Source organism: Thunnus albacares, chromosome 11 (assembly GCF_914725855.1).
Source record: "Thunnus albacares chromosome 11, fThuAlb1.1, whole genome shotgun sequence".
In the NCBI taxonomy this organism is placed as follows: Eukaryota; Metazoa; Chordata; class Actinopteri; order Scombriformes; family Scombridae; genus Thunnus; species Thunnus albacares.
The window spans coordinates 23,425,649-23,445,016 of record NC_058116.1 but is presented as its reverse complement, the minus strand read 5'-3'; the positions used below and the strand labels follow the sequence as shown (position 1 = coordinate 23,445,016).

Here is a 19,368-nt window from a genome sequence, read left to right as displayed (position 1 = left end):
AGTCTTTGTGCTAGGCTAAGCTAACTAGCTGCTAAATATTTACCTCACGGATATGAGAGTCATATCGATCTCCTCATCTAACTTTTAGCCAGAAAGCGAGTAAGTGTATTTCACAAAAAAATATCCAACTATTCCTTTAAGCTTTGGTTAAGGTATGGTGTGGTGTAGTGTAGGGGATAATGATTTAAAAGGCATTCAAATATGCACTGGATGTCAAGGTTGTACTGGAAATTTGTTCAATGTGACCCTAAGACGACTGCACTGCACTGGACAAAGATGAGATGTTTCCAAATGACCAATTGATACTGGACATCATATCTGAAGTGTTCAGACAGAGACAAAGCATGTTTGTAGCATGAATAACTGTGTCTGTGAATGCATTTACATGTCATTTACATGGTTGACTTCTTGTGTCTGTGTTTATCTACATTACTGAGAGTATGTGTGTGTCAGAAATAAGAAAAATGAAAAACAAAAAATAAGAATGAGTGTACAGTATGTGCTCATGGTAGAAAGTCTATGTTTGAGTGCCTGTCAAGCTTTAGTCTACATGCGGCTGTCTATGTACATGCATGACTTCAGTCTTACTCTTTATGAGCATGCCTGTGTATGTGTGTGTTTGTGTGTTTGCGTGGGTCAGCAGTGTCAGGTTTAAACAGTGTTTGTCTGTGGGGATTGTAGGTTTAACAACGTTAAGCCGACACAAAGTCCTCTACTCTGCAGAAAACTGTTTTCCCTGCTGCAAAAACTGCCCCCCCCATCAGACTAACTGTCCAGACATGATAGGAAGCCCCACAACCTTGGAAAGAACTTCAAAAACACCCAGAAGAGAAATATTAGCTACTTTCTGCGCATAATTACGTTGAGAATTTATTAGACTCTGACATTCTGTAAGAGTGCTCGATTCATCAACTTTTCAGTTTTTTTTCCCACCGCCGATTCATTATTTATTTACCTGATTTAACTTCCCTTCTTCATTAATTAATGGTTTCTTTTTCTTGCACTCAGCACGGGACAGAACCAACGCCAGAATGAATTTAGAGACAGAGGACGGGTGTTGTTATAACTGTAGAGTAAAGTTTACACCAGCAGTTCTCAGCTTGAGGGTCAGGACAACCCACGGGTCATGAGATGTTTGATAGAATCTGACAAAAATATGCAAATGTATGTAAAGTTGTTTATCTGGGTGATGAATTCAATTTCCTTGTAAAACAATGAATAAGCACAGCCTCCGGGCTTCCTCCAATAATTTACCAGACAAACAAGCACGAGGAAAGAAAAACAAAATCATCATTTGGTGTCAAACCTGACTGTTCCGTCGGTTTTTACATCCAAGTGCTTAGAGAAAGAACTCGCTTCCATTTCGTGGCTTAACTCAAAAAAAAAAAAAAAAAAAAAACCCACAAAATTAAACAAGGCCTCCCTTTTTCATTAACTGGAATTGCTTTAAAACACACGCATGCACACACAGAAGTGGACATGAGCACAAACAAATTGCCGATGCACACTGCAATTTCTTGGAACGTTATTATTATTTCAGCCTCATTGCTATGATAGGTGGTTATATCTGTGTGTGATACTAAAATAATAAACAGTGGTGTGTGTCCACGTGTGGTTTTTTTTTTCTGTTTATTGCTATAAAAAAAAAAAAAAGTGTTTGTATCTTCGCCAAATGAACTCTATCAAATCCATCCGGTTATAGAAAAAAGCTGTTTGCATAGATGAACCTCCTCATGCTGGTCGTTTAACATTTAAATGGGTTGCCACAATGATCGATCAACGGGACGATGCGCTATTAACAAGACGGCTCAGTGTCTGTCGGTGTGTGTGTGTGTGTGTGTGTGGGGATGTGTGTCGTTTTATTAAACCGCACTAGAAATGTGTGTGAGAGAAACATGAAAAGACACACTATATTAAAATGAGCTTGAGCAGTCAACTATACACACACACATACATAAAGAAAAATGTCCTTAACTCACCCCTAAAGGTCAGATGAACTATGAATCAGAGGGAGAAATAGAGAAAGATGAATAAAGATAAGTTGTGTAATATTAGGCGAACACTTACTCTGCTTTAAACTGTTATACGTGTATATTTGTGTATGAGTGCACATGTGTGAGGACACCTGCCTTCTGCAACATGTTTTTTTTTTTTTTTATTGAGAGCCTTCCAGATGCCCCTCAACCCAGCCATGCTGAGAAAATCTGTGTGTATATGCATGTGTTTGTGTGGAGAGTCCCATGCTGTGGAAATGACTGCCCAAGGATCCATCTTACAAGGCCAAACAACAGTCGCTGCTGTGTTTAAATGCGGCAGGAGGTGTGATAACGCACAAACACACACACACACAAATGGCTGAGGTAAGGACTGCAGGGACAAAACCCGACATTATGGGCTATGCTTTTGACTTATAAAAAAATCACTGTCCATCACTGGCCCCCGTTGTCCAATCTCCCACCCCCCTCTTCTCCCACTATCCCCTAATGGTCAGTGTAAAGGCTCTAGCTGGAGGACCGCAGACCACAATCTTGGTGTGACTGAATTGCTTTTACAACCATAGAGAGAAAGAAAGAAAGAGGATGAAAAGGCACGCACAAAAAACAGAGGGAAAGAAAGACAGAGGTGAAAACCACAGTGGTTTTTGAGGCTAACATAAATGTCTGTGGATGAGAGAACTACGGGTGACCAGAGTTTGTATCTAGGGGATGGAAGGAGAAAAGGAATTGGTTGGCCCCCATTAATTTTTTCTTATATGATGGATTAAATGTCTGTGAGGAAGCTGTACGGACAGACACAAATACAAAACTCCTTGATGTTTCCAGTGATTTGTATTATAACGAGTACAGCTCTAATACCATCAGGGTAATCTCCCTTGGAGCTGCGTATTAGAGGTCAACACATGTGGGGTGGGGAGGCCTGCAGGTCCTGCGAAAAACCACGGCAGATGACGGCGGCGCAGGGTTCGCTTTCCGAGGCTACGGACGGTTATGGGTGGTCACGTTGTAATACGGGGTCACGGTGTGGGCCGGGCAACCTTCTGTTCAAGTGCAGAAGCTCGCCGCATGCGTACGGAATTGCTTCTTGGCACGTTTCTGAACCATATTTGTTGTCTTCTTCACAATGAAACCTTAGAAGGGGGATAGTTTATAGGAATTATTGGATAAAAATGTGATCAGAACTGGTGAGTGAATTTGGTGTGAGAGCAGTGGAAGAAAAGTTTGCTGGTCAAGTGGTTGCGCTCAAAAAGCAGAAGAAGCGAGCGAGTACAGTCTAAACAAAGACAGGCTTGTCCAGACCTCTACTGGTCATTAAAAAAAATCTATTTCTGTGTGTAATAATGATAGTGGAAGTGTTAAACCGTTAACAAATCTTGTGGACATTTGTACTTATAAATCTTATAAATCTGAAGGTGATGTTAATCTCATTTTTTTTTTGTTTTGTTTTGTAGGAAGAACATCTTGCTATGACAATACCCATGTAGATCCCCAGCGTCTTGGAATCAAATCTGACATATATGTGTGTGTGTGTGTGTGTGTGTGTGTGTGTGTGTGTGTGTGCTGAGGGCTTTAAGACACAGCAGCGACTTTAGATGATAGGATGATGAAGGAGCTGATAAACCTTCAATAAACAGAAGAGAGAGACACAAGATGAGACGGAGAGCCAGAGAGAGACGAAGAAGAGAGACATTAGACCCTTCTCAGCTCCTCTCCACTGGGATGATGGCAGCTCCTGCAGAGACACCAAGCTGCCAGGGAGTTTGTGTGTGCACGTGTGTGTGTGAGCGTGTGTGTGTGTGTGTGTGTATGTGTGAGTGTGCACAAACAGGTCTCTGAGGGTGTAACAGATGGGAGATCTACTGTAGTGATTCTGTGAGGTCACATTGGTGACGATACCAGTGAGATGTAACACACACGCACACACACACACCAGAAACAGACAACAGAATGCACAGAAGCGCTCTCTCTCTCACACACACACACACACACACTCCCTTTCTCTCTCTCACACACACACACACACTGGCTGCAGCGGTGATGGATGAGGGATAATCAGAATGAGGGAACTGTTCAATAAAGTTGTTGTGTTTTGAATGTTCTCTGTCACCAGCTGCCAACTGTTTACTGATTTAATATGTCAGTGTGTGTGTGTGAGGAGCATCTGGCACTAAGGAGAATGCTTCCTGTTGTGGAAAAAAAAAAGACACAGAACAGGAAAAGGACAGACAGATAGTCAGCAGCTCATCACATACTAGATAGCAGAAGCAGAGCAAAAATAGCCTGACGGTATCACACTTAAACCTTTCAAATCGATCCTTTGCATCAGTAGACAAAGTGCGGATGTGGATGGTTTATATTCAAATCCTCATATATTGTCTTAGGCTGTGCCATTTAATTTTTCATTGTTTGTGCTTTTGTGTTTAAGGTGAGGTCTATGATGATGAATCCCACTATGCACAATTCTGTTCTGTTTATTCCAGACTTTGCTGATCCATAAGTCATGTTTTCTAACTTAAATCAACATTATCAGACAAAAACACAGGTTAAAAAAAAACTATATACAGCTGATGTTTATGTCACATAATCTTTGTATGCTGGATTCATTTAACAGTGGTGTTGTGATATTTACCAGAACACAGTTCCAAGATTAAGCTAGGTTTCTTTTTTTGGGTCCTGGTAAAAACTATAAACAGCACCTTCTTCTCCTTTTTGCTGAATCATATGACAAGAGTTTATCCTTCTAATGTCTTAAAATAATTACAGGTGGGTAAAGGAAAATAAACAAGGGCACCCGTCAGTAATATGCAAGAATAATTCAAATCCATGGAAGAACAAGAGAAAGGGAGGGAGAGGGAGAACAGGAGGTGTGAAAGGTCTGGAAGCAGAAAAGAGCATCATTGTTTCAAACATTAGTTTCAAGGCACTAGCCAACTCTGCAGGCGTATGCTTGTTCTTGTGTGAATAAAATGACTTAAAATGTCTTTTTATGTTATATGTGTGAGTAATTGCGTGGCACAAAATGCCTTTACGGACAGCCAACACAGCAGGTGGATGTATATTTGCTATGTTGTGGAATGTTTATGAATAGGAATTGTATGTCAAAAAATAAGTGACTTTGTGTGTGTTTGTGTGTGTGTGTGTGTGTGTTTGTATAGAGGTGGTGTAATGTCTTTGTTCTACAGTGAGCACAGACATTAGCAAGCAACACCAGATGGTGGGCTAAAATGAGAGAACGGAAGAGGGGGAGGAGAAGAAAGACAAGATCCTTCCATCATTTCATCATCATCCTTCTTCTGTTTCCTCTCCATAAACACAAACAAGCTGGCATAAAACCTTCATTTCTAATCATAAAAAAATAGAAACTGCATCCATATAACTGTTTAAAAGTCTCCTAGAACATGATATGAAAAACATGCCGAAGCTGTATGTGATTCTTATTTGTATAAAATAACAATGTTGTGTTGCAGGAAACTCATTAAAATATCCAAACAAAGCAAAAATAATCTTGGAGCTTATGACCTATCAGAGGCGGTAGGGGCAGAGTTGTTCCTTGGTACTCAACAATCTTTTCACAATAAGATGATAATGATAAGAAAAGGCGGTCAATGCGGTCTTCAGAAAAGATTGGGATTGGCTGAAGGTCAGGGTGGTAGCAAAATAAACTACAAAAACTTGAAATTAAGAAAAAATTATATAAAAAAATCATTACTGTCCATGATCAGTATTCATGAACCATCAAGGCTTTGATATTTATTTATCATCTTCATAAACAATGCCAAGGCAAAGGTCCTGTTTTAAAAGTGAGATATCTCACTGAGCATGTGAAGTTTGATTTAAAAGTAGATCTCTATTTTGGAGAGTTTGGTTAAGTGTTTTTACACAAATGAAAACCTTCAGTCTGGCAGACAATTTTAAACCTAAAAAAGCAAAAAGATCAAGTTTATAGATAGACCTCAACAGTACTCGCACACTGGCAGTTTGCTGCTGAATGCGAAGCAGCCGTGATGATGATCAGTACCTTCAAGTCTAAAACTGTGGTACTCAGCTGGAAAATTGGTGGATTGCCTCCTTCTGGCTGAGGGAGAGATGCAGCCCCAAATCATAGAGGAGTATTTTAGGATCTTGTTTACAAGTGAGAATGAGGGAAACCTTAATCTAAAATCGGAGACCATCCAGTGAGAGGTTGTCAACAGAAATGGCAGTAAAGTTGAGTGGAGGTTTGTGTGAATGCTGTTTCTGTGAAACAGACAACCTGGAGAATGTGCCAGCTAGTGAGGTGTGATCATACTACCAGGCATATGCTTGATTTCGAGGTGTGAAAATACGAAACACGGTGTGAAATTCATTGCTTGTTTGCACTCAATGCTTTGAAAGGACTTTATTTGTACTGTAAACCAAAAAAAGATGTGACCCGAAAACTATTACGAGCCAATCCAGACTTGGCAACAGCAGAGTACAGAGAATATCTCTGAACACGGTAAATGTGGCCACTTATGTGTTTTATGAACTTCTATCACAGTGACAGACTTACTAAAGATACATTTAAAAATTAGAGGCGAAAACTTCAACACTGAGGGTCAGTTTAAGGTTGCTTGACAATATTGCCTTCCAAAATAGCCCAAGTGATTGATATTACCTTTTTTGTTTGAGGAAGTGATACAGGTGGAGGGGAAATGTCTGGAAGACACATTAGTGCTGTTAGGTCACTGCCAGGTTTCTTGAAAACATGGGTGGGTTTGTCTGTGGATCAGACACTGGACACTAGCCAACGCAACCCTCAACAGGATAAACCGACCTCCCTTAACTCGGTTACTCTCCCCACCCTGTTCTGTCCTCAACACATTATTGTACACCCATTTTTTTAATATTCTCCAGCGTTTATTCTTTAATGTTAACCATATCTAAGAAATGGGTTTTCATGAAAGGAGAGAAATTAGAAAGAAAAGTTACAGTTTCAGGCGTTTCATTGCTCAATACAAAATGTTCAAACGTACAAATATCAACAATACCCACACTAGTCACGGCACACCCTCAACAGCTGGTAATGGATGACTACCACTGCCCTGAAATCCCCCCTTCCACACATACACTTATTGCACTACACTTTAACAAGTGTAAAACTTTAATTAATGAGTGTTTTTTCACAGCTTCACTGTGCAGAACTGCAATTGCACTTGCTCTAGAAAGCTGTTGTGACTGTTAAACAACATCAGCTGTTAATTAGACAGAGGTGAATTCAACTGGGCCCTACTGTCTGTCAGGAAGAGAGGATGAGGGCAAGAGACAGTCACTCAGAGACAGAAAGAGAGAGGCTGACACGAAAAGTCTGTTGATTTGAAGCGAAAAGTGAATTTTAGCAGTGGTGTGAATGAGTTGGTACAATAATTAATTTCATCTCTACTTATCAAAAACCATCAAAGGGTGAATTCCTTGTTCTGTGTCCTGTTTGCAGGTTCACATCTTCCTCAGTCTTTACATCATAATGCTCAAAATCCACCCACCCACACACACACACACACACACACACCCACCATCTACCTAGATTGATATATTCAAGCTGAGCTCAGCTCGCCTATGAGAAACTGCAGCTCACCCATGTAATTAATCAGTTCTCACACTAAACTGTAATGCAGAGTCAATCCATCAACTTTTCAAACTCGTTCTTTTATTCAGGGTCATGGGGCTGGAGCCTCATCAGTCTGCCTTTTGTCCAATACATCTCATCACCACATCAGTCCCATTTTGCCTAGATGAAATTTGCATTCTCATTAATTTATTTTCAGCAACAACTGCAGAAACTCTAACTCTCACATTAAAAAGGGTGTATTGGTAGATCTCCAACACCTCCTTATGGGCACCATCACTTTTGTTTTTTTTTTCCTTTTGTTTTGTCAATGATGAAAAACTAACCTCATGAAAAATGACAGAATAGAGAAAAAGAGAACCAAGGACGATATGTGTCTGCATAAACAGCACTGAGCCAAACATCACTGTCCGTCAAAATAAATCATTATTTTAAATATAACAGAACGTGAGTATTCAGCCTTTGAAACTGATATAAGCATGCAAAGGCTTGGCACATATGTACACACCTTTACCTACACACACACACACACACGCACACACACACACACACACACACACACACACACACACACACCAGCAGCGTCCTTGAGTCATCCGCTGGTTTGAGTTGCGCACCCCCCCCCCCTTCCACCAAGACAGCAAAAACTAAGAGAACAATACTTTACCTATGGGAGATATTTTGCTGTAGATTGTATGCAGAAGGACAATACACTGGCATTTGGTATGAATAATACTAGACCAATGGGAGGTCCGTTTCCACTTTCCTGACCGAGTGAGTGATATTTTTGTCCAGTTACCATGTGGTCAGATTGAATGCCCGCTAGCTCAAAATTGAGGTAAAGTTGTCAAAAGATACAATTTACAAAAAAAATGCAACCTAAAAGAGGCATCGGGATAAATTGAATGATGCGGTTTTTCCCCAGTTTACAACAACTTTCCATCTGGGAGCTGTAAAACATCATGATTCATTCCTCCAAGGAACTGGATACCCAGGGAGCTTTCGAGCATAGTTTGCTGTGTGACAGTATGGTGGGAGAGAAGTACCAGTAGAAATTCTCAGTGAACACATGTAAGATGATGAGTGGAGGTATTCGGCAACACTTATAAAACTCAAAAAAAGGGCGTCCTTGGTCATCACACAAAGAAAACTGCCTTAAAGATCAGACATATGCGTGCATGTAGAAAAACTCTGAACTGGATATAACACTCACAAATGATCCAGAATGTTAACACATGTACACACTCCAACACATTGGTCCCTTTCCTGTCTGCAGAAACAGAATTTCCTATGGGGCTCAAGGTCGCATGCACATGTGTGTGTATGGAACTTCCTGGCAGCCGCTGAGGAAACATCAGTCGATAAGAGCGGAAAAAGACGGAAAGAAAGAAAAGAGACACTAAAGGCAACATAAAAGGCGAATACAATATAGCGACAGATGGAAAAAATGAACCAAAGACAAAAGTGATGGGTGGAGGGGAGACAAAAGCAAATTGACCTAAATAAAAATCAGTGGTCTTATAACATTCTGAGAAAGTACAGTAAGACTCCTTGTTATTCCCTTTGTGTCAGCAGGGATGCATGTGTGCTGCAAAACAACTGACACTTCAAAGTTGTGGGGAAAAGTGAGAGTCATCGCCGACACAGCAGCTATAATTGAAATGACAGTGATGAAACAGAGCATTATGTGACAGAACCTCAGTCGAAAGGATGGGGGAAGAGGTACAGATTTATTGCTCAATGAATGTGAAAGCAGATAGAAAAGAAGAAAATATTACAATACGGAAAATCAGTTATTGTGTTATTGAAAAAAAAAAATAGCAACTGTTGAGTTGAGTTGAGAGAGTGTCTGAAAATGACAAGACATTTCGAAAAATATATTATTTTGAACCTACAGTTGGAAAACATTGGAAAAGAACTACAATTGACATCAGTACATGCACACTAGCTGATCATGCAGAGTCAGATTGAAGGAAAAAGCATAGAAAAATAGAACGAGAGTGAATTGAAGAGGTTTATTAATCAAAACAGTGTTGAAATTCAGCATGAAACAAAGTTGCAGGGAAAGACTGGCACAAAATATGAACAATATCAATAAAAAGCTTCACAATGGGCGCACACTGTATTACATGATTACTTGGCAAGTTTAAAAAGAGAAAATTATTATTATGAACAGGGAAGTGTATCATCTTTCAGATTTATTCAGAAAAGCCCTTATTGACATTGTGGTTAATGTTTATAAAAAAAAAAGAAGCCTTCCTATAGGCTTCTGAGCTGTGCATCATCCAGGCAAGCCTGTTGATTGGACCAAAAATTGCAAAGTTAGAGAGAACTGACGTATGAAAATAAAAACTGATGTCTTTCTGGCTACCTTGTTAGATAAATGAGTAAGAAACCGCTATCCTTATAACTGCCGCTTGACCAGAAAATCTGATTTGATTGGCTGAGGGTGTAGAATGGTCTGAGAATAAGGCATTGTGATTGGTTCTTACCATTTCTCGGGGCAGGAACATGTCTTCCTGCCGCAGGACCACAAGACACACACTCTCTCCCTGCCGCGTGCTGCGTAGCATACACACCAATTCCTCCTGGCCCACACCTGTGATATCAACACCGTTGACCTGCACACACGCACAAAGTAAAAACACCACCAGTGTATCATCAGTATATTTCTTTCCTTGTCTTCTCCTTCTTTACTTCTGATGTTTCAATGCCTCATGTCTTTTATATCCTTATAAAATTCACTATGCAGAGTTAGAGTGAAGATTCAAGCAGATGTCCTTTGTTAAATGATTACATGAGTCCTGTACCTCTAGTATGCGGTCTCCAGACTGTAGGCGTCCATCTTTAACAGCAGCTCCACGTGGCAGAATGTTTTTGACTAGAATAGGACCGGGGCCATGAACCGAAGAGTCTCTGGTTACAACAGTAAAACCAAGACCTTCCGAACCTAGACATACATACACAGATGCACAAATACACACAAATAAATGAGAATTGAGAGGTGAGTTACAGTATGCGAGTAAACGTAGCACTACTAGGCCTACATTGACAGACAAATATTCTGTATAGCTGTTTACTCCCTGCTTCTATATTTGTCTTTCACAGGCTAAAAATCCCCCAGTCATCCTCCCACACACAAACACACACACCTTAAACTACTCCTGAGAACTATAACACAGTGTCTTTGACTCAGCTACTGAGTACATACTGTATACGTGATAATTTAAAGCCTCAGGAGATCGTGTGTGTGTGTGTGTGTTGCTTTAAACCCTTTAGCTATAAATGCTGCTACAGTATCAGCAGGTGTGAAGGTTTCAAAAAGGGTTCAGGTGTGGGGCAGAGAGGAGGAGAAGGGACTGAGGAAGAGAAGAGGTAAACGAGGCGTGAGTGTAACACAGCGGAAATGAGGAGTGAATGTTCTGGAAAGAGAAGTGAGGAAGATTAAAATACTAATCAGTGAAAAACATGTGCACACACACACACATATATACACACACGTGTAAGAAAGCACTCATGAACATGAATGCATGCACACAAAAAGACCACACACAGACACAGAGACCAGTTGTGTGTTTTATAGACCTCATTTAGTCTGGTCTCTTTAGCAGAGCCAAGTCAGCAGTTTGGTCCAGTATGAATTCATATCAGCAGAAATGAACAGATCAATAAAAACTTAATAGACCACGAAGAGAGGGAATCAGGAAAATGGAGAGAGGAAGGGTGAGAGGAAGGAGAGTCAGCCAGAGAACAGAGAATGAAAGCTGTAAAGAAACATGCTGAGTGAAAAGCACAAGAAATAAAGTGAGTCATACATTCAGAAAATGAGAAATAAAGAGGGTTAATAAAGTACACTCTAAAAATAAGGGAGTGAATGTGAAAGAAAAATTGAACTAATATATATAAAAATAAAAAAGAGCAGATTACTTCTTTTTGTGCTGATCTGATACACATACTGTCCACACACCACACCGATTTTAAGTATTAGCATTATAGTAAGACATTATCGACACCATATAGATAATCCATATTGCTACAAAATGGTCAAAATAACATGTATATTTATTTTAAAGACAACCAAACTTTTGAATATGTAAATGTTTAAAAAGGGAACAAAGTGAAACCAAAGGACAAAAATTGAGAAGCCACTTAAAAGATCAAACACAAGTTTCCAATTGTCAGTGAACACATCAACTCACACACACAGAACAGTGCTGATCCAAAACCGAAGCTTTAAAAACGAAGCTGGACTCTGTGTGAGTGAGGCTCTGTTGTGTAAGCCAGGTGTTCCTCACCTTTCTTTAGGTCAATCCTCAATCTTCGTCCTCCTCGCTTATTTGTCACCAAGCTGGAGAGGGCAGGACTTTTCTTAGGAAGAGGGCTCTCACTCCTCCCCTTGGGGGTCTAGGTGGGGAATGTAGAGCATTTAAGTCATTCTTACAGCACTACATTTGAATTTGTCACATTCTTCTTGCAAAAAATTTCTTGAAGCTTTGTTTTAAATTGCTTGGTGAACTTTTAAATTGAACTCTCTTTTATTCATAAGACATTTACAAAATTATAGAGGTGGGTGAAGTAATAGCCTAGATACGAGTGACTCCTATGAGTCACCCGTTGCCATCAACATCTTCAGCTTTGTTTACAGAATTGAAGATGTGGAGTATTTTCTGTTATTTTCATGTAACGAAGGGAAAAACAAAAAATCAGTCAAAAAGAACTATGAAATAACTTCTGGTTTAGTTGTTAAGACTTCAAAGAGGCTACAGCAAAGTTGGATTTTCCAAATAAATCCACTGTACTGAAATTTTACTGGTAGGGTCTCGTGGTGCGAATCGCCTCCCAACAACAACAAACAAACTACTCTCTTGTTTTTGGACTACCGAAAGCAATGAAGAGAGCACAGATTAACTGACTTGTTCAAAATTAAAGCAGCCAGATACTCAAATAGGACTGGAATTTGTTTTTTGTAACACTTCGATGTCAAACACATTTCGTGGAAAATGTAGAGGGAGTATCACATAAAGCCCACAAAGCTAAATGTGTATACTGCATGTAGGGAAACATCAGAAACGAGCAACAAATGTAGAGCCCTGCTGAAAGTTTATGAAACACTGCTCCAACGCCTGCATCACAACATCATTTATTTTTGTTTTGTTTTTTTTTTCACTTGGGTGCCCAAAAGAAATGAATTTGATAATCAGCTGTTGCTAAGTAACTGTTGCCTCGGTGCCAGCTGTTTTTCAGATGTCAGCCATGTCACTATGGTTATGTTGACGACACAATTACATGCGTTTGAATAAGAAAGACTCACCAGTTCTTATGAAAGAAATTCATTGGATTGATAGAGCAATATTTTGGGTCAAATCCCTAAAATCATGTTTTTTTAATACCTTCAATTACAGTTCATGAACACTTCCAAGTTGTTGATGTCTGGGGAAGCGTTTAGGGCTTGTATGTTCTCCAGGAAAGTTCTCCAGTTTGTCCAAAGAGCTTTTGTTGATTTAGTTTCTGGTCAGACATATCCACCTTTTCTATTTCTTTAATAATACTTCATCTAACCATAAATAAATATGTTTTTATCCATTGATTCGTATATTTGCTTAGTTTTTTTTTGTGGATTTCAGTTTTTAGATCGTATCAGTCTATATTGACTGACTGAAACCAATGAATAATTGAATGTGAAAGACTATTCTTGGCCTTGGAAATAGTAATTAGATGAAAAATATTAATATCAAGGCCCATTTGCTAGCTTTTACCAGAGATTTTAACCACATCTTGTGGTTTTTCTCAGTGGGTAGTGGTAATGAGTGGTAATGATAACTGAGCGAACTCTATCCATTGAGGAAGACTGCAGAATATCGTTGAAAGCTCTAGTAAAAGTTCACAATGTCAAGATGTCCGCTGAAGTCAGGTTAACATAAAGCAGAGCAACTTACGCTCGCAGCAGCTTCTAGATTGGCAGCGTCCTCTGCCAATCGCATGGCTGGATTCTCAGAAGGTTTAAACACGGGTTTGGCTTTGACAGGTGGAGGAGGTTCTTTGGTCTTGGTAATTCGGGGGCTGCCGTCAGGGCCGCCGCTGCTGTTAACCAGGTGCCCTATCAGACTCTTCTCATAGCGTTCTCTGTTGGAGGAGGGAACTACTTCCAAACGGACAACTGATGAGCGCATCGCCTGACGAAACACTTCCTGGGCTCTGGGAGGGTGAAGGAGAGAGAGTGTAAGAAGGAAAAGATACAGAGAGGGGTGGGTGATTGGTGAAGGAGAGGAAGAAAGGGAAAAAGAGAGATAAAGTTTTGTTCAACAAGTGGGTGCAAGTATGGGTGCTGTATGTAGGACACGAGTATCATTTATTACACTAATTATGCCATTAATCACAATTATGTACAGTATGATGTTACCAATCTCTGTAACAAGCAAAGTAATTATGAAAGCATATATAACTCAATTAAGAAAAAAAGATTTAATAAAAGATTCACGATATAAACCAGATTATAAATGACAAATTAAAAGGGTTCCAATTAATTGCTAATTATCTAAATGGAGCCTTCGATTTTCAGAAAATTGTAATTCATAGGCTCGTATGTTAGGCTCATATACGTATGTTAACCTCTTACCAGGCACCCAATTTTTTGTGCACAAGCCTGAAAATGATATATTCAAAATAAGAAGGTTACTGTTCTTCAACCCTTTTGATTGCAGTCATGACCCTGGTCTCATTAAAACGTAAATCTTTCAATTTTACAACCAAAAAGTCAGAATGAGCATAAGTGATCCTGAAAATAAGCTAAAGTGGGACAGTGTTGCCTAACAGGTTAACTAAATGGATTTCAAATGATTGTCAACTGATGATTTTTTTTTTCAACAAAGTATCTTAAATCCTGAATGACAACTGCTTATCAGAAGTTACTTGTACCCAATGTGAGATCTAAAATGTTAACAAACCCATTTAATTATACAACAGAAACATAGAAAAGCAGAATATCGAGAACCTGGAACACAGTTGACTAGTTTATGTACCCAGATTCATTAAAACGTAGTACTGTTGTCATACTAATAGTACTGTGTAATACTGGGACGTATATCATTATTTGTCAGCTGTATTTCATTATTATCCAAACTGCATTATATGTAAACTGTATATATCCATCTCTATTTTTCCCTCCTTGTCATTGGTTACTTCTGTTGGGTCACTGTGCCTGTTGCTGTTGTTTTTAACCTTATTGAGCTTGAAGATAAACTGAAGGGAAGCAAGAGCAGGAGACATAACACAGACATGACACCTGTACAGCAGACCATTATTATCACATGATGTATAAAAGAGAGGATTTTGCAGAGAATTATTTTTTATCAGATTATGCTAAGCAAGTTAGAGGGACCGTTGCGTCAGGAGCCATAGGTACGCACCATCATTCATCTCAGATAACCAACAGGGAAAATCAAGTTTATTTAAATTTTATTAGGTTACAATCCTATTGTTTTCCGCCTACATTATTATTAGATGCATAATGATCATAATATTTCCGTAGCCAGAGACTATGTTTAGAAAGTCATTGATGAAGGATATACATCCTTTAATACAATACATATGCAATAATAATACGTTAGACTTATGGACGTAAATCTGGTGATACAATGGCGTTGTGGGGAAGTTTCCATCTATATCAACCAATCACCAGTGGAAATCAACTTTGCTTAAAATATTTTATGTATTCTTGTACACTTCAATGGCACTTAGCTGTACAAAATAATATTGTGTCTTGGGTGTTTGGTTTTTACTTAACGCATCACACAAGTAATTAGATGGTGGATGGTCAAAATTACTAATTTGTGGAAATGTAAGTATTAAAAATTGTAGCTCTGCTTTCTTGGCTCCATAGCACACTGAGGGACACATTAAAATATTATTTTGCATATAAATCCAAGGCCAACTTCTGTGAATGGTGTATTGTGTAAAAATGGTTTGGACAGGGTCTAAGTGTGTGTGTGTTTTTTTTGGGGGGGTGGTCATTTCTTCTTATTCTTCTAAGACAGAATTTTGCATATTAATACCATTAAACACACTAGGCAGTCTAAGCAAATGCTTGTGTCACACCTTGCTGAATGACACTTGTATAGATTTTCATTGTATTAAAACCACAATGCAGTACAATGAAACAGCATGTGAAATTTGTGTGTGTTCGTGTGTGTGTATGCGGACTATTGTGCACAGATGACATCATTATTCTGATTGGACAAGGTGTGGAGGCACATTTGTGTAAGAGATATTCTAATCAAGCAGGCTTCCTAAATACAGCTGTCACGTTGGGACAAATGTGGTGTGTGTGTGTGTGTGTGTGTGTGTGTGTGTGTGTGTGCTTGGACAGGGCACTCATAGGGATCAGTGGACTTGTAAATGGCCTACTTACACATATTACATATCTCAATTCAGTTGCCATGACAGAACAATACTGACAAGTGTGTGTACATGTATGTGTGTGTGTGTGTGTGTGTGTGTGTGTGTGTGTGTGTGTGTGTGTGTGTGTGTCACAGATCACACTCACACCTGTCACCATGTACAAATGGTCTGTCTATATCACATACAAGATTAAAGACTAGTTAGTTTCATTGATATTGAAATCTGTCTGTGTTTAGATGTGTAGGGATATTTGTTTTAAGTTGAGTGTGTATGGGTGAAAAACTGTGTGTGCGTGTGTGTGTGTGTGTGTGTGTGTGTGTATTGTGTTGGTAAGAGAGTGCACACTGGACTATACACCTGTCTTTGAACAATAGTTGCCACCCCCTCCGGATATAATCCATTTACCTACAGTACAGCATAAAATACCTCACATATAATCTTATTACCACACTGAACACTGGACAAGGACTATTGTGTAGACTGTATAGACATTGTAATGTGCTGTAATCATTAAAACATCCACATCGGTCCTTGTAATCTGAGGCAATCGTTTTTACAGGTGGGTCTTTTGTCATTTTAATGCTCTGTAATCATGTTACATCCCCAAATACTCTAATGTTAACGTACTTCTTTTGAGGTGTTTCAATGACACAGCGAGCGAACTCTGCCGAGAAACATCTGGTGTCAAATGAATCTTGAACAAATTTTTCCTGAGAGGAATGAGCAGACACAAAGGCCAGCTCTAACAGACACGCACCCACACTGATAATTTAGGATGCACCGCTCTCCAAACATCTGCCAAGTGTCTTTTTGGTGTTGTCTGTGATGGCAGTACAACAGTGATATAAGCCCTCTGACAATGGAAAGGGAAACAAGACACACGGAGAGACGGCAGGGGAAATAGGAAGAAAAGAGAGGCAGGTCTGACTTCAAGAGGTTTTATATGTGAAATGCATCTACCCACACCTCCTTTAGAGCTTGTTTTTACTTCTTCTTATACTGATAATGTTACGTTTTCTATAAATGTATATTTATATTTATAAAAAAAATAGATTTGTTTTGTTAGTTTTGGCCATGTTTTAAGATCTGATCTACAAAAAAAAAAAGTACATTCCTCGTCATTGTATTGGGATGCAGGCAGAAATCCTTGAGGCAGACATATTAAAACATGAGCACATAAAACCAAAATTTCCTACATGAGTAGACATCACTACCCATGACACACTGTTTTTGTAATTTGGGTGAACCTGCCCTTTAAATAATTAGGACCCAGTTTTCTTCAATACCCTAAAATCATAGAAAAAAAACATATAATACAATATAATACATATATTTAGATGTAATTATATCATTTGAGCATGCAAAATAAACCCATCTATGGTCTTGTTTTTTGACCATAAAGATCGACTGCATATATATTTATTTGAACTGACACTAGGGTAATTTGTCACTATCTATACATCAATGTTTTTTAAAACTATGTTGTAAAGTGTTACATTAGAACTGGTGTAGAGGTAGCTACATTTATTTTGTTCTCTGTTATCCTCTGGACATGCTATTTAACTCATCTCAGAGGCCTTTTTGAGGCCCGACACACACAAACCGTGTGGCACTCACTGGCTAAAGGTCTTGTCCATGAGGTCGTTGTTGTTGATCTTGACGATGCACTCGTCCTCCTGGAACAATCCCTCCTTCCTTGACCGACTCTCCTCCTCAACTCCACGGATGTACAGACCAAGAGGCCTGTCAGGAGAGTGAGCGCAGAGAGAAAGGGAGGTTATATACTGCATAAATCGTTGGGCATGTTTACATCACGTTGACATTGCACCCATGTATGCATACACAAGCACGTTCTTGTGTATGATGGGGCGTATAGCGTACTTAGACATGGCTACTGTATGTTAGATATGTATGGGAGCACAATGGCCACAGGTTGACTCTGGTACACTGGTAGGATAGACTGAAAGGTAGACAGACGAGGCAGATGGAAAAACAAATCCTTTGCCTTTGATTTTATTGTTAAAAAAGAGGGTCGGGACAGAGCTACAGGGGACTGTTGGTTCCACAAACACCTCCCTTACCTGTTAGATCAGGAGGAGGATGAAGGAGAGATGAATGAATTAGACCTCAGCCACATTGTTTTGTAAATGAAAAAGTCTTCGCCCACTGATATCCAAACACCCATCTCTTCCTATCTCTCTCCATATTGCTCTGATCGTTATTACAACCCACAAATGGTGAAGTGTGGTATTATGTGACCTGTGTGGCTAGCTACGTGCCCAAAGGCACATTTGATTGGATGAACTTTTGTAAACGCCCCCATGTGCAGGATGAGTCATCAAACACTTGAAACTGTTTTACAGGAAGAGAAAAGACAAGGGTTTTGATGTAAAAATACTCTGATGCTGATTTTTTTGACATATATTTGGCAAATGACAAGAGATAAATGAACAATGAACACAGGAACACAAGATTAAAACTAGGAAAACGAGGCCTGAAAGAGGTGAAAGGGTGATGGTAAATGGTGGAAAGGGATGGAGGAAGTCTTCAGGAAAGACAGAGGAGAGGGCAGCGAAAAAAAGAGAAAGCAAGGGCAAAGAGAACAGAGAGAGAGAGAGCGAGGAATCTAAGAAGGAGATTGGCAGGGTCAGGTGAGTCATGAGAACAGCCATAAAAACTCATCCTGCTTTCCTTTAGGAAATCCCCGTCCACTGTCTGACTGTCCCACACCCAAATAAAAGCCCTGCATAGCTGTGCAATTTTTTTCATTTTCTTCTTATTTTTTTTCCCATATTGTGTGTCAGTGTGTGTGTGTGTGCGTGTCGTTGCTAGGTTTGTGTATTGCATTGCCTAGGGTTTCAGACCCTTCCTTACAAGTGCAGAACAGGATTAGCAGAATATAACTCTTATAGCTACGCGCTGTATCTGCTAAACAGACCAGGCTTTTTTAAGGTTAAAGGACAGAATTAGAGCGAGTGAGTAAGTGATTGCGTGGCACTAAATTCCTTTACAGGCAGCCAACGCAGCAGGTGGATGTATATGTGTTATGTTGTGGAATGTTTATGGATAGGATTGTATGTCAAGGAATAAGTGCCTGTGTGTGTGTGTGTGTGTGTGTGTGGCTGCAGGAAGCACAACTTACCGTCCACTGAGGGATGAGCTGTAGGGAACCACATGGATTCCCAGGGGACTATCCTCTCCCAGGATCTCCACTATTCTGGTCAGGCTACACACACACACACACAGTTGAACACACAAACACACACACACACACACACACACACACACACACACACACACCAGAAATCACACCAGTGGGAGAAAAATAACATATTTGCTATTAGTATACTAAAATACAATACAGGTTCACGTTCTGAAATAAAGGGCATC

General features: G+C 39.5%; 1 protein-coding gene across 6 annotated transcripts in view; it reads right to left on the bottom strand.

Moving 5' to 3' along the window:
- The window catches only part of pard3bb (par-3 family cell polarity regulator beta b), a 228,620-nt gene that overhangs the window by 127,860 nt on the left and 81,392 nt on the right, over positions 1-19,368 (bottom strand). For all 6 annotated transcript variants that reach the window (XM_044365206.1, XM_044365207.1, XM_044365205.1 and 3 more), the window contains 6 exons: positions 19,121-19,204; positions 17,596-17,721; positions 13,518-13,776; positions 11,877-11,985; positions 10,392-10,531; positions 10,074-10,202 (listed from right to left, as the gene is read on the bottom strand). In XM_044365206.1, coding sequence (XP_044221141.1) covers positions 10,074-10,202; positions 10,392-10,531; positions 11,877-11,985; positions 13,518-13,776; positions 17,596-17,721; positions 19,121-19,204 — 847 coding nt within the window. The remainder of the gene's footprint in view (positions 1-10,073; positions 10,203-10,391; positions 10,532-11,876; positions 11,986-13,517; positions 13,777-17,595; positions 17,722-19,120; positions 19,205-19,368) is intronic.